General features: G+C 37.2%; 1 protein-coding gene across 1 annotated transcript in view; it reads left to right on the plus strand.

The window, feature by feature from the left end:
• The first annotated feature begins 200 nt into the window (after positions 1-200).
• LOC108682954 (polyamine-transporting ATPase 13A3-like) overlaps positions 201-15,821 on the plus strand; it is a 36,068-nt gene continuing 20,447 nt past the window's right edge. Inside the window, exon 1 of the mRNA XM_047879850.1 lies at positions 201-406. Coding sequence (XP_047735806.1) covers positions 235-406 — 172 coding nt within the window. The 5' untranslated portion in view covers positions 201-234. The remainder of the gene's footprint in view (positions 407-15,821) is intronic.

Raw genomic sequence — 15,821 nt, forward strand, 5'->3', positions numbered from 1 at the left:
AGTTGTATTGATGTAGTTTGCGTTTGTTTGGAGTGGTTCTGAACTTCATAGGGCAATGTAACAACTAGGCCTTATCCTCCTTCGACTTTCATAAAAGTGTCTTTCAAGTGCGATAGCTAGATCAACCGTTTTCTGTCCCACTTTAACTTATCCCTACAATCCAGTATATAGTTTAATTATTATCTGTACAATAAGTTAGACTAAAAATTGGTTGTGGACCCGTTCATTTCCATCATGAAGTTCTATCACGAGAATCAAGACGACGTTTTCATTTTGGAGCAGCGCTTGGGACACTTTCCTTCGAATAACAAATCTCCGTACCAAGAATTTCCCTGCGATGAAAAAGTGCAGGATTACGAGCGCGGCGAAAATAATTTCAACCGAGAAGAAAATCTCGCACTTCGAGGTGAGTGCTGCAAAATTAGGTATCCATAGTATAATTCAGTATATGTGTCTCGGACGATGGAGAGCCGCTTTAATTCGTGTTCCACAAAAATCATTTTCCACAAAAATCAGGGGCCCCGGCAGGCAAGTCGTCCTCGCAGCCAAGGTCCCAGGAGCCAGTCTCTAATTTTCGCCCATCTGCGGTTGATTACAAATATTGTGTTGTTGATGGTTAAAATCGTTTTGTTGATGATAGACTTTATATGGTTTTCAGTGATATATTTTTGTTGATGATGGACATTATGACGTAGGCGACGATTAAGAATTTTCACGATAAGTTGTATTATTTGAATGGTAAATACCGCGATGTCAATATTAAGATTTAATTTTTTGATGATTATAAAGGCATTGTTGATAATAAAAATGCTTTTTCAGACGATGAACCTGGAGTGTATTCATACATAGAATGGATTGTTTGATGTAATCAATAAATAAACTTTGAGCACTCTTTCTCCTTACAAAACAAACCACGAGATGCAAAGCTAAGCCCCAAGCTATATTTTTTATTTATCTTTCAATATAATCATCGCAAATGATATGAGTTTGAAATCAAGAAGATCACGGATAATTTTTTCGATACTTTCAAAGTTTTTATCGAATGAAATCGTTAAGAGCGCCGGTTAAAATTAAATAACCGTGATTAGTCGACATTTAAAAATGCTAAGACCTGGCAGGGCAATCATTTCGCAAGAATTCCCAGCATTTTATTCTGTAATCAATGCCTTAATACGACGCCGTGTTTTATAGCCCGCTTCCATGCATTCGCTTAGTAAATTGTGCTGGTGCGTCGAGTCATTAAAACAAGGCTTAAAATAATGGTAATATTTTCCTGCTTTTCTGGCCTCTGGGCATGAGAGTAAATGACGATGGAGAAATAAGTTATCGCAAGTCATCATTACTTTTAACGTAGTCATCATTGATTACCGGAATAAACATGAATTAGGAAACGTCCCATTTCCATCTAATTCAATAGCCTAAAAATGCGTAGCTCATAATGATTCCTTCATTCGCGGCGTTCATTCATATTCGCAGATTGGCATGCATGTTTACTTTGCACAGATGATTTTTATATTCATTCGAATTTAGTGGTTCCATTGGTCAAACGAGAAATTGTAAAAAAAGTCTCTATCTTTTCAAAAATATTTATCTCAAGTAGCTGACCTGTAGTTTCACTGTTTGACCTTTATAAGGTTTCACGCCAATAAATCCAAGAACATAATCGCTTCAAATGCACATTATTTTTGTTGGTTGCAACAACCACTCGCCGGTCGGTATAGTCACGTAGCTGGACACGCAGGTTTGCTGCGGTCATTCAGCGGGCGGCTAATTTTTTTTAGTAAACAATTACACCGAGAATTTGTGTATGCGTGCGAGGCTTTTTAAAGCAATGCACGTCGTCGATGTGAACGCTAGGAGTGAAAATGTAACACGAATTACAACATTGGGTTCGAAACTGCGTATACAAAGGAGAACATAACGCAAGACTGAGTGACCGTATTCAATCCGTGTCTACGCGCGCTCAATTATTCAGTGTGCTCGGTTCCTTTATTTGTGTCTCACTGTACGAGAAACAACTGTTATGAAGAGCTATAAATGACGAGAGTCTGTGCTGTCTGATTGGGGCAGTAAATAAATGAAACGCATTAGGATAAGTTATTAGTGATGCCTTGATGCACTGTTATCAATGGTCAGGCTTGGTTTTGGTAGACGGCAAAAACTGATGTGTGGAATGCCTCCATGTAAAATGAATTAATACTCTCACATTTCTGCTCTGCTTTCATCTTCCTAATCATACGTGGTCAGTCTCTGTCATGATAGCTAGTATGGTTGGACAGCGTTTCCGGTGGAATTGAATTTGTTTTTTTTTTTTAAGAAAATACGTGCAAAATCACCCATGCAGTTATTATTTGTGCAAGTGTATAGTTCAGTATTATTAGGCAGACACATTATTCTGGGCTATGTTAGACAGTGCGAGTACATTATTCTTCAAGGTTTGAGCATTTACCATGTGAATTGTGAGAGTGAAGTCTTGAGGGTCGCGATATCAGAGATAGAGCGCCTCGCTATACGATAACACCGGTGCAATGAGCACCTATATACGTCTTTATGAACCGATGCGGAAAAGACGAACAAATATGTTTATCTTCTAGCATCAAAAATTCTGTTGGTCTTTTAGTTTCGCGCTCTAATAACAAATTTTAAACATCCAAATAGCTTGATACCAACTAGATACTCCATAGTTGATGCACAGCTTGCAGTACATATTGCGTGCTACAAGATGAAAATTGATTAAAACAATTAAGTAACCTATCTTAACTAATTAAAAATTTCAGAGATTAATTGCACCAAGTTTCCGGTTCAATGTCATAAATGTTTAATGCATTTTTAAATTGGATTCTCGAACTCGTGAGTGTGAAAGTAAACAGACAATTTTGAAATAATTATTGATACATTCCTCGATTTAGACATATAGAGCAAAAAAAAAAAAAAAATCGGGTAGAAACACTAGAAACCGAATGCTTTAGCAAATATGTAGGTTAGTGAAGATTAGATACATGATAAAGGAACTTATTTATAACTGTGAGCTGGCAAGGAAAAGTTATCATGCGGTGCCTATTTTTACCAAATGATTAATATGAAGTCATATTCTCCCAGCTGCAAGAACAGTAAATTTTCTAGGCTCATATTTGAATTTGATTTACATTTCGATAGTGGTAGAGGACGAAAATTTATCCCTGCAGTTTGCTTGTAGGGTCATATAAGCAGAGTTTTATTTTCGTCCCATTATTGTGTTCCCATGCAACGTAAAATCCGTAAAGCCAGTATATAGGCAAATGTTAGTGACAGCTGAACAAACAAACATTCATGGCATGAAGAGTGATGATATACAACCTGTCCAAGTGCACCCACTGTCGAAGCCTAGTTGGGCTTTTCATTAATTGTTCCACAATCGTTAAATTCATGTATTCTTTCTTTGATTTATACTTTCGACATCTGATACCCTCTTTAGTAGCAGTATAGGTGTTTGTGTTTTGATCACATGTCAACGAAAATGTCCATGAGAATGCAACCAAGGCCGAATTTGTGGAGTAGCGGATAGGTATTAGCCTATAGTTGAAGGTTTAATTGGTAGCCGCTAGTCCGCTACGATATAAGCTGTAGGGCGCGACCAAAGCTTCAGTACATGACTACATTTCCTCTCCACGAAAGAAAGAAATGTATTCATAACGAAAATAATACAGCTAATAACGTACAGAAACAAATCTATAATGCATTACTTACTATTGCAGGAATGGTAGTGGTCTACAAATTTGACCGCAAAACAGAGATTGGCGCAATTTCATATGAAATTGGATCAAAAAAGGGGCCGAACTACAAGATGACGTAAGAGCGGAAATAGTATAAATAAGGGCGAAACGTGAAGACGAGACAGAGGTTCTAGGAGGGAGATAAGGAGGGGGGAGAATGTAGCCAGAGCTTAGGTTGGCGCATGCTCCGTACGGTCGCAGTCAGCGTCGTCTGCAGTCGAGCGGCAGCTCTCCTAGTCTGGTGTTCATTTTCACCGGTCAATAGTGAACTATCGCTCTCCAGTGGTCCAGTGTTGCTCCGATCGCGCCCTTTTTGCTTTTTACGCGGGAAAAATAATCCTAACGTGTTTAATAGAGTTGCATCAAATTAACACGAGCATTCTGGTGTCGTGAGGTTATTAGATACAGCTCGAGCGAGGAAACACGTGGTGTGAAATAGCACCCATCGAGTGGTGCACAGGGAGCTGCTATAGAGAGCATGACAAGTACTTGGACTTTACAGAGTGATCCACCAAACTTATAAGCAGATCAATACTATGGCTAAATTTATAAAATTCCATTCCAAAAGTATTAGTGAGTTGAACTTTGTAATGTCCCCCGGAGTTTGTCCGCCTTGTTTCCGCCCGCACGAATCAGACCCTCCATCAGGTTCTGCTGATGACGGCGGAGGTCGACCGTTGCAGTCATGATACGCTAGGGGACATCTTCGTCCCCCCATCCAAGAGAGTAAGATAAGTTACTTAACCTGTCAAATACTGCTATCAGAGACGTATGGACATATCAACTCGGCTTCTAAAGGAGTTGTTGAATGGGGAACGTTCGAGCTGCCGGCAGTTTCACGTGGCCTTAGATAGCAGCGTCACGGAGTGCCGTTACGGCCATACGACCTTTTAGGTCATCATCACCCAACCTGATAGCACGAGACGAGCGTCTGGCAGTGTTTGTCTAGCGTATTGTATGTGATATTGTGACCTCGTCAATATATACAAACTCAATTAAGCCTTTGTGTTCGTCCGAGGATGTCTCTGACTCTGAGACCTAACAACCTGTCTCTGAGTAGGAGAGCTGTAGCTCTTACTCCGGCTCGCCCTATCGCGACGAACAGCAGGACGCCGCAGGGGCTGTCGCCTAGGTCGCCCTCCAGTACAGCCGAAGAGAAATTTCTATTATCGCCTTCAGGTAAGATGATCTTTACATTATTATTTATGGTTAACCAAGCATTGACCTAAAAAAGCGATATTATAGTGCCCCCTAACGTACGTCCTCCCTTATCACTTGTCGACTTGTGACTTAATCACCTTAGTCTTAACGTCTTACGGACCGTCAAATCGGAAAAATGCACTCGCTGTACTACCTTTGTTCGCCATTCGACCCCGGGCTCTGCAAAAAAGCAGTACATCTTTATAAAATTGTCAATATCTAACAATGATACATTTGACTTCATCAAGAAACATGCGGGTTGTCGACTTGACCAAGGTTTTTGGCCGTATAAAAGTACGATCTCCTCATCTCTGGTCGGAGAAATGACCTATAATGCACCTTTTAATAAAGCTAATACTACAAGTGAACGGTGTGAACCCTTTATACCCACCGAGTTTCTGCGCAAATAAAGTTCGTAAGGCAAGGTTCCTACTTCCTATGCATATAAATTTATACCTGCCTAAAATGATTTTTTATTCGCGGAGGTAGACTGGCAGTGCATGTGAACTTCAAACTTATGCTTGTCGAAATTTTTTGTATTAAATAAATACTATTAATAAATATTATTCACTAATTTCTATTAGATATATTTAAGATATTTTCATCCATTTGAATTTCTATTAGCAATCGTTGTTGTTTATTTGTTGTTGCAAATTGGCTGAAGTAATCTAAATTAACTTCTTTCGTAATTCGTATCAGAAGAGATTCAATTGCTTGAATGGAGAAAAACGCGTTCAACAAACGCTCTAGAAATATTTGTAGAAACTTGTTATAGCGGCTGCGAAAATTGTGTTGTTTTACAATGCTTTTATAAGAATAGTCAAATTATACTTCTTCCAGAGCAGCGCCTAGTATTCATTTGGTTTGTTTATAAAAACTGGTTTTGTATTCGTTTCACTGAGATCTTTGTCGTAATTGTATTCGAATTGTTTGCACGGACATGATAAGTGATTGATAACATAAAGTGCCAGGTACGGTTACATTCGAAAAAAAAAAAATTCCTGGTTCTCAAGATATTGTTTGAAGTCTGATTCTGATGGTCAGTGTCGAGATGCATCCGAGAGACTCGTTGCATCCTAATCAATTTGTATATGTGTGCTGACGAGTGAGGGTCACACAAGAACGAGTGACAGTGTTTAGTCTCAGTTATCATATTTGAGGTGATAACTCAAGCCTCCTCTAACTCGATAGAGGAGGTAACTTAAACCAAAACCGTTTATTTACAATCACTTGAGCAAACAAACAAACAAGGACTTGTGGTCGTGACGGGTTGAATGAAGTATTAATTAGGTGTTAGAGACTAGAGATGAATACGGCGAACCTCAGACTGATATAATGCGTTGTGAAGTACAACATGACCTTGATCCGAGTGCACTCCTACACGGCAGGAACCAGTCTGGTGGTGTTTAAACGAGTCATTGCGTCACGCTCGATCTGTCCTCTCAGTATGCTGGTATAGCTTCAATGTTTATCTCTAGCGCATCATGTTGCGGCTAGAAGCGAACAAGACGTGCTTGTTCTTCAGACTTTGGGTTTTCATAGATTTCCTGCGATTGATTGGCATCTCTAAGAAAGAACCCAGGCTTTTATTTAGTGAATATTTTGCACAAAGTTCGATGAATACGGTCCTCGTTAGACTAGGATCTGCGTATAAAAGTAATAAATCTCATTGTAGTCATCATTAATCATCTCTTGTGATATTAATCATTAATGAGAGACATTGCAAACCCTGAAGAGTGCCTCTATATAAGGTGCGTTCTTTCATTTTTTTACGCGAATATTTTTGCAGTGTGAAATGCTTCTATGAATTTGCGTTATATCGCTCACAGACGTTTTAAAACTACTTGGTTTAGTGCGTAATTTTAAATCTAATGCAATAAAAAGAAATGTATGTACATGGAAAATTTATTGATCACCTCTGCCTCTGTGTACGGCAATTTCAGCTTACACTATTCACTGTCCCACCAGAAATTTAGATTGTCGCTCTAACTATTCGACGCACGTCCTGGATTCTCGATGAACGTGTATACGTGTGTCTTTCACTTCTGATATTGTGAAATTTGACTCCGAGACAATTTTAAGCTATTTTGATTGGTTTATCTCCATTATACTAAATTTAAATTACTATTATTTTACCGGAGAGGAGCAGCTATGCCAAATTGTATTTAATTGTTAATTGTATTGGAGTTCTGCATGGGTGCGTTATTTTTTCCGCGTCGAGAAAGTAACGGAAAAGTTTACGATTAAGCCTAAAATAGCACGGCGAATATGATTCGAATAGAGCTGGTGAGTCAAAGCTCGCGCAGACAACATGAATAAACTTACCTTTAGCTAAACGGATGCACGTAATACTAACCATGCAGAATATAGAGCAAAATGAGACGAACAAACTGGAAGAGAGAGGGGAGCATTCTATTTAACAAAGCATTACTGCTCATAACGTCTCTCGGATTTGATATTCTCGTACTACGGCTCCATTTGTTTTTCATATAATGAATGTCGTTTAAATTTGCTCCACTTCTTTCCTCTGAGAAGAACTTCTTGAAAAATGTGTAACATGGATAAAAATTTGCAACTAGGTATCTGATTAGTCATTAGAGAGTAAACATGGGGTAATATCGCCATCGTTATCGGAATCGTGGAATCTGCACCGCAGGTGCTTCTTTGCCTCCAAATGTTGGTGGTATTCTACATGTTCTTCAGACTCGCAGAACCCCATCATCAACATGCCTGTTGTTTCTCGGAACAACATTTTATTCTTTCTCAATTTATTTAGATACTTTTATTTCGTAATTAGGTATATTTCGTAATTAGTAACAATTGATTACTTTCTTTCTAGTTATAATAATAATAATAAAAATAATGGTTTCAGCTTTTATTAGGCCGTAGGCCTGTCGCAGATTCTTAACATCGCAGAGCATTCACAGCTTATTGCGGTCTCTACCGTGCAACTCAGTGCTTCAATTTTGCTTTTGCTTAATTAAACGCCGGCCTCCTTGCCGATTCTAACCTGAATCTGACGCACAGAGCTGGGATCGAACCCGCACCTCTTTGCTCCAATCTTTTGTACTCAGTGAACTTTAAGCAATGTGCCACCCTGCCAGTTGTGAAATAACTGAGCTTATATTCTTTGATGACAGACATAATCGTTCATCAGTGAGACTGTGTGGGTTTGTAATGGAACTTCGCTTATTTTGGGCTACTCTAATATGGTTATGTAAATAGTGACAAGTACCTACCAACTAAAAATTTGAAATTTTTAATGAATCACATTATGATAAAAGTTGGAAGTATAAATTTATGCAATATTTAACGTGTAACCTTTTTTCGTCATACTGTTTAAATCTACTGAACAATTTTCATGTCAAAGCATTATTTGAGTATAAAATGAACATCCGAAACTCCAGCCACAGCCTGCAGGCCGTAGTGTAGGACGTTGGTTTGATCTGCAAGACTCTAAGCAGTGGATTGGAAAAACGTTTCTCGTATAAAATATCGTAGATATCCAAGAAATTTCATGCTCTTTTTACATTAGTATAACGTAGAAAACGACATGTTCACGCAAGCACTAAAATAAATTGTTCCACACTGTCCTCGCTCCTCAACGATTCTCCTATGTCAATTGGGGTCCCGACTTTTGAGAGGCAGAGCCTGTGTCAATTTTCTACTTACAAGCGAGTGAAAGGCTATCAAATAATCCTATAAAAGGAAGCAATGGAATTGAAGAAATGACAACAATCGTACATAATAATCAAAATGTATAAAGGTCCAGGTATGGTTGTAATTTGCAGGAGAGCAAACAAATTCACGCACATATTTCTCGGCTACAGATTGTAACTCTGCTGTCTGATATGGTGAATATAATAACATCGATGTGAGATGCTATTTTCTAAAGCCTGATAAGGTGACTATCACTCACAACATTGTTGTGAGATGATATTATTTTCCAAAGCCTGATATGGTGTAGGTATATAATAACATCGATGTGAGATGTTGTTATTTTCTAATGCCTGATAAGGTGACTATAATAACATTGTTGTGAGATGTTGTTATTTTATAAGGCCTGATAAGGTGACTATAATAACATTGTTGTGAGATGTTAGTATTTTTTAAAACCTGACATGGTGAATAAAATAACATCGATGTGAGATGTTGTTATTTTCCAAAGCATGATATGGTGAATATAGTAACATTGATGTGAGATGTTGTTATTTTTCAAAGCTTGATTTGGTGAATATAATAACATCGATGTGAGATAGTAAGATATTCGTAAAATCAAGAGAGCAGGATATGAAGCTGCATGAGAAGGTCAACACTGCTTTGCGTCATTTGCTATTTATTTATGTGTTTTTTACTAATTTTCTGAACATATAACTCGTTTAATAAATTCCAGTTTTTTTTGGTGTTCATTTATTCAAATTGATTACTCTTTTATTTACGAGAACTTCAAGAAGATCTGCAGCACGCGTGGAAAATATCTAAAAAAAATTTTGGTTTGCGATACCCTACAGAAATTTTTCACCACTTGATGGCATAAGATATTTTATGTATTGAATCTGCAGCTCATGACCAAATCAAACACCGACTACGCATATTTGCAAGTTATTACTATTTTTATTTGCAGTATGCATCCCTAACTACACACGGCAGAATTGGTGAATTCTTCTGACCGACACTGCCGAATTTCTGGTTAACTGATGGGCACAATCGAGCACCATTTGATCAAAGCACAAGATCAGGCTACATAATAGCATTTTGAGACGATTTTCTATACAAACTTTCAAGCTTCTTTTCAATTGATGACTGGTGTTCATAAACTGGTGAACGATGAGTCGATTACTGGTGTTCATATGAAAACGATGACTGGTGTTCAAATAGACACAACAATCAGGTGCAATTTGTCATAATTGTTGAGAAATATTGTGTCACAAATCTCGTTGTCAAGCTAATTTTCCGTCAATGAGGAACATTCGTGCTAAGCATTGGGTAGGATTTTGTTCGAATACACGAATAGACACCAGTTTTGAGCCCTGATTCTTGCACGGTGTCGTTTTTGGATATTCAGGGTATATATAGTTCACATGTTTACATTTCAGATTGATTTCTTCGATGGGTGGGCATATTTATTTATAGCTCCCGAGAAAATTTGCCGAGAAAGTTTTTGTAGGAATTATACCAGGTGTTGAACAACTACAATTGACTGACGTTTCCCAAGAGTATCTGATTCTAAATCAGCTGAGAATTCCACATATGTTGTCACTCGATCTGATCAACTTCATAATCCCAACATCTTTTAATATAGACAATTGCGTGAAAAATACATGTAAGTTATCAAACTTTCGCACTCGTTGCCAGTTGTGTAATGATTGTAAATAATATTTTTGGCTGTAGAATTATAAAGCCAGCATCAAGTTCGAGGTCAGTTTGTTTTGTCGAGCGCACTGGAGACCGATGAAAGTGCCGCTCAAGAACAAAGAAATTGTAGCCAGTGTATTAATAAACACGGAATAATTCTTGGATATTTTTAGAACTTAATTGGGGTAATTATCGTGTTTCTCATAAAATGCTTTTTTATTCATACTTTGACCTGGAAGTATCGCTCCTTTGAGTGTCGCAATTATTTACTCCGTCACACATTGATAATTAACACCTCATTATATTATGTAGCCCTTATATGGAAATGAAGAAATTGAACGGGGTATTTATTATGTGTTGGATTTTAAGCGAGAATTATTTCAAGGCTTAACGCATCAATTTTCTTGAGGAGTATTATCATTGAGCAATTATATAGCACAAATATGATTATGTATATATGCTTTCAAACCATGAACTTAGTTTTACATGACAAAATATTACATCGTTCAAACACTGTCTTATTGTGTAGTGAAAGTTGCTCAATCCGAAAAAATCGGTAAACAAATCCAATTTTCATGCAGCCCAATTCTACAGCTTGTGCATTTTGTTCCCCGACTAAATGTTCCATAAAAAGACCCATCTGCCGAAGATCATCAGAAAATTTTTTCGGGCGAATGATTTACAAATATTCTAATCTATTTAAAATTTAAGCATCGTTACTAACTTTCCTGTGCGCAATACATCTTTTTAAGCTTTTGAGAAATTGACAAAATTACTTTAACATTACTAATTAAATCATAACAATGAGCCGAACAACAAACAAATATAACAAACAATAACAAACAATGAGCCAAAATTCATGCTCAACGAGAGAACAACAAATGTGTCTGTAGTGTAGTATAAATACAAATGAAGAAATGAGGTCGACAAAAGCGCCAGGCTAGCCAGCATTGATCGTTATTTCGAATTATGGTTTTTGCGCAAATCTTTATTCTATAGCTACTCGTTTTACGGTTCTTTAGTTTGACTTCGTGAGATGAAATATGAGGACGATTGCGCGTTTCAATCATTTGAAGCCCAAAAAGCTTTGGATCCAATGCTAATGCATAATACAAACCATGAGTATTTCGCCGCGATTACGTAATGAAAGCTGAAATCTTGATACAGTCCGAAATGAAATCCATCCAATGAATAAAATGCTCGCCGACAGCACAATAAACATTAAATTATATTACAACTCCAAAGAAGAAAAAACAAACCATCTGGAACCGAGAGTTGGCAAGCAAAACAATTCATGTCGAACAACATATTGTAAGATATTTCTCTTGAATAGACTTTTCTTATTCAAGTTATTGTTAAGGATGTCAAAAATAAAAAAAATCTATGTTTTTCTGTTGAGAATGAGTAACCTTGTTCTGGAGAAAAATTCCAACTATTCAAATTATTTGATGTATCTTCAAATAGCATCATTATAGGCGTAGGTAGGCACACCTCTAATTAGTTTTCCTTGCTTAGCTTACTTAACACTGAAAAAGTAATTTTCTGCAATGCTCAATCAGCGCATCGTAGCTGCTTTTGGTTATGAAAACCTTTCTGATGACTGACTGATCGAAAAACTAAAAAGTCCACTGCGAGGCCTCATCTGCAGAGCACCTTTCAGCGACACTCATCCGGATCAGGTTGTTGTTGACCAGAAAGCAGTTGATGCTGCTTCGAATTGGCAGTATATAGCAGAACGTCATGCGTTCGACCGTTCCCTTCAAACGTACCAGCTTTCTGCATGTACTCAGTTTTTGCCTGTGTACGTACGAATTTACAATGGTTTTGTCAAGTGTGCTGCTGCGCTTTCAAAGCGTTGCTGGATTTTCCGTCAGAGTCACGTAACGTCCTATTGAAAGCTGCTGCTCGCCGGACGTTGTCAACCAACGTGCGTAACTTGTTTAAGCCACCGGTGCATAGGAACGGACAACGGATGCGCGTTCGATCGCTTCTTTTTTTACGTGCATTGTATTAGGCAAGGCAAAACGATCGTGCTTTGCTCGGTAAACATCGATGCAGCTGGAAGAGGGATTACTTTTTTTCATCGTAGTGTTTGTTACTCATGCAAGTTTTGAGCGTACATTGCCAATTGATTCCATTCTTTTTTTCAATTCCACAAGTTTCAGTTATTTCAACCTTCCTGAGTAATTTTTTATAGTTGACATTTTTATGGGGAAGTGGTTGTTTCAAACCAAACAATGTATGATTGTGTTTGTGAAGATCTTAGGAACCAATTTCTTTATACAAAATATTGTAAAGATGCCGACTCGACGATGCTATTCAAATTAAGTTTGAATTATGATTATTAGGATGATTTTTAAGTTCTGCTATATACTGCCTGCTATTTGCGTTGCGCGTGATAGATTGTCGTCGTGAATTATTTTTATAACTCGAAGAAAAAATCAACTTCGTTAATATGTTGTATGTTTTTCTTAAGTAATTATTCGAGAAAGTTGACTAGAATTCCGTAGTATTTTTTGTTTAAAAGGGCGATGGATGTCCTCGGGATATCATCCCTGCTGAAAAATAAGTATAAAATTTCTGAAAAGTTCAGGCGTGCTTGGTGGCTTAGAGTTATTGCTCAAGTATTGTTCAATGCGTGGGGGCATTATTTTTTTTAATAACTTCGAGATATCACACTGGATCACGACATTATATAGTTAAAATTTTTAAACTTAAGAGTTTAGATAAAGAAATTTTAGCTGTATTTGAAAAGCAAAGCTTGATTTAGGAAACGTTTTGTGTGCTCTCATTTTTGTATTCACGTCCAAAAGCTTGAAAGCACTTGCGTATTCAGCGAAGAAGCAAGTGTATTTATTTATCCATTGAGACATCGTTCAGGTATGCAAAGTCGGCTATAGTTGAATTTTTCCCTGTTTGTCCATGGGAATTGTTTAAAAACGTTAATGAGAATGCAACAGGGTAAATTAAATCACTGTATTTTCAATTTAAATTCACGCAAATTATTATCTTGGAATTCATTCCGAGGAATAACTGCATGTATGAAATACCTATGTATTTGAATTTATTCATATCCAAATATGGCTTAGTTCATGCTAATACCACTTGGCTTGTCTGAGCCACATGAGAATTGATACCTCCACGAACTACGGATGTTATTACCTGGCAGTGAAATAAGCCACCTCAAAACGGACAACAACAGTTGACACGAAAATAACTGCCTGCATGGAAGTCAAATAGTTATCTTCGCACCGCCGCGTACAGTGTACGCGCTCCTGGGGCACTTCGCAGGTGTGCTCTGTTATTGTTATCAGTCGCCTCTCGGGGTCTGTGGAGTGATGTGCTGCGCAATCGTCTCCACTGGGGCGATTGAGATAAGTTCGAGGTTTTGTTGGGTATCAAGTTTTCGGTAATCAGCTGTAGGTACTATTATCGAAATGACAAATGATACAAAATTTAAATGAAGGTCAATGAAAAACTGAGGATTCTTAAGATGAATTTGGTTCGTAATATAAGTACCGTACATCAACTAAATTTTGATCTGGAGGATTTGGTAGGCTAATAAAATGATAACCCATGACTGTTCTCACTAATATTTCCCTTTTTATATGAGATAAGTGACAGTTCTTCTAATTCCTGTTTTATTGTTCATCATGTTTTTGGCATCAACAAATGAAAATAGAGCATTGGTTCACCGCTAGATTGACATTGGATTGACCGCAGTGGTTGACATGCAGTACATGAAGGCCATCCACCTGAATACACTTATAGTACATTAAAATTCAACCGAACTCGTTTTATACTTAAACATTATAAACTACTTTAGCTGCTCCATATTTTTAGTCTTCTGAATTAAAACTAAGCAAAAAACCAGTTGTAACGATTTTTTATCATATTTGCTACAGCCTTCAGGGTCATGCCGAAAGCTTGGAAAGGGCGATTCTTTGGCGAGACCAAAACGCTGATACGGTAGGCCTGTGCCACACTTTTGGCCTCAACACTTTATAGTTCCTCTACCTAAATTACTCTCTTGTCTGGTAACTTTAAGCCTCTATTCAAAAATTTTCAGGCTTTCAACCACTGTAGGTACCCCAGTGAATCAGGCACCAAATTATCCAATTTTTTTGCAGACAACTTGCAATCTATTATCAAAAAATAGTGACTTAAGTTAATGTAGAAATTTTAACTTTAAAAGCGTTTGAAAGTCTCTGGTTTCATGTATTTATGAAAACTTGAAGACCTGTTACCTGAAGGCTCTTAAGTCCATGTAAATAATAGTACAAATGAACGTTATGTAGAGTGTGCTGTTATTTATTGATACGAACTCAACAAAATATCCTAGTCATATCAGAAAATTTTATATGCAAAGCTCCTATGCAATTCGTATATCATGGCTGCACACGAAATTATGCCTCTGTGGAGGGAATTAAAGGAGGTTGTTCAACATTTCCTCTAGTTTCTTAGCGTTAATTAGGTTCACTTGTGGCGGTGAAAAGCAATGAATCAAAAGAACTGTTTCAGACTTCTTTCATTAGTAGTCTATAGTGAGAAACACCTGAGACATAGATCAGCTATTTTTTTTACAAAACAACTGAATCTATGATTCGTGTCTGCTCCCGTACATATGTGGAGTCCATTAGGATAGTTTTCTTTGTGGCTTGTCAGTAAAATGCTTAATGAGAGGTGCTAACGCTCTGAGAGATATGTTTGACGACTTTATGTGAAAAATTAATCTCGGTATTGAATGGCTTTGGTATATGTATCGGATCTAACATTTCAGCTTTTCCTCGGTTCAGAGAGTTTGAAGATTTTTATCATCTTTTGAACACCTGCTTTTGATTAGTTATAATGCGGCATTGATCCAGCCAAATCCACATTTCACTCCGACTTTTACTTAGACTGAATTATAAAATTAATGTTCAGTTAATTTTTATTTGCTTGTTATTCTCATCGCTTATTTAATAAATAAAAAGTTAGGAAATTTTAACTGAGCACTTTCTGCCACGGATAGGTCATGTCAAGTTAGGAAGACTTTTTCGGGATTTTACAACAATATTCTTCATCATCCTATTCTTCCTATATCCTATCTCTTCTTCATCTTAACCCCGGCTGAGAACAAACTCCGGATGATAATCATGAACATTTGAAAAATTTTCAAAACCTAGTAACTAATAATCTCGAAATAACTTCCTCCATGAAATATTTGATTAATTTCATAACTATGTTCACGTGTTTGGTGTACATATGTCCCGGCACGTGTTTTTCATAGAAATGGACAGTGAAGTTACCGAAAATTTACGGTAGTACAGTAATAATACATTTCGTATATGATTAAGACGTAAATATACGTATAGTGTCCCTAAACTGTTACTGAACCTCCACTGAGAAATCTGCTATTTTGATGTTTTACTTCTTATAGTTCAACTATTTTTTTCATGTACTGATAAATTTTATTTTACAATTTTTAAACTGTTGTAGGGTCATGACAAATACTAGGCTCCTGTGGTATGTTTC

The sequence above is a fragment of the Hyalella azteca genome, unplaced genomic scaffold (assembly GCF_000764305.2).
Source record: "Hyalella azteca isolate HAZT.00-mixed unplaced genomic scaffold, Hazt_2.0.2 contig3971, whole genome shotgun sequence".
Taxonomy (NCBI): domain Eukaryota; kingdom Metazoa; phylum Arthropoda; class Malacostraca; order Amphipoda; family Hyalellidae; genus Hyalella; species Hyalella azteca.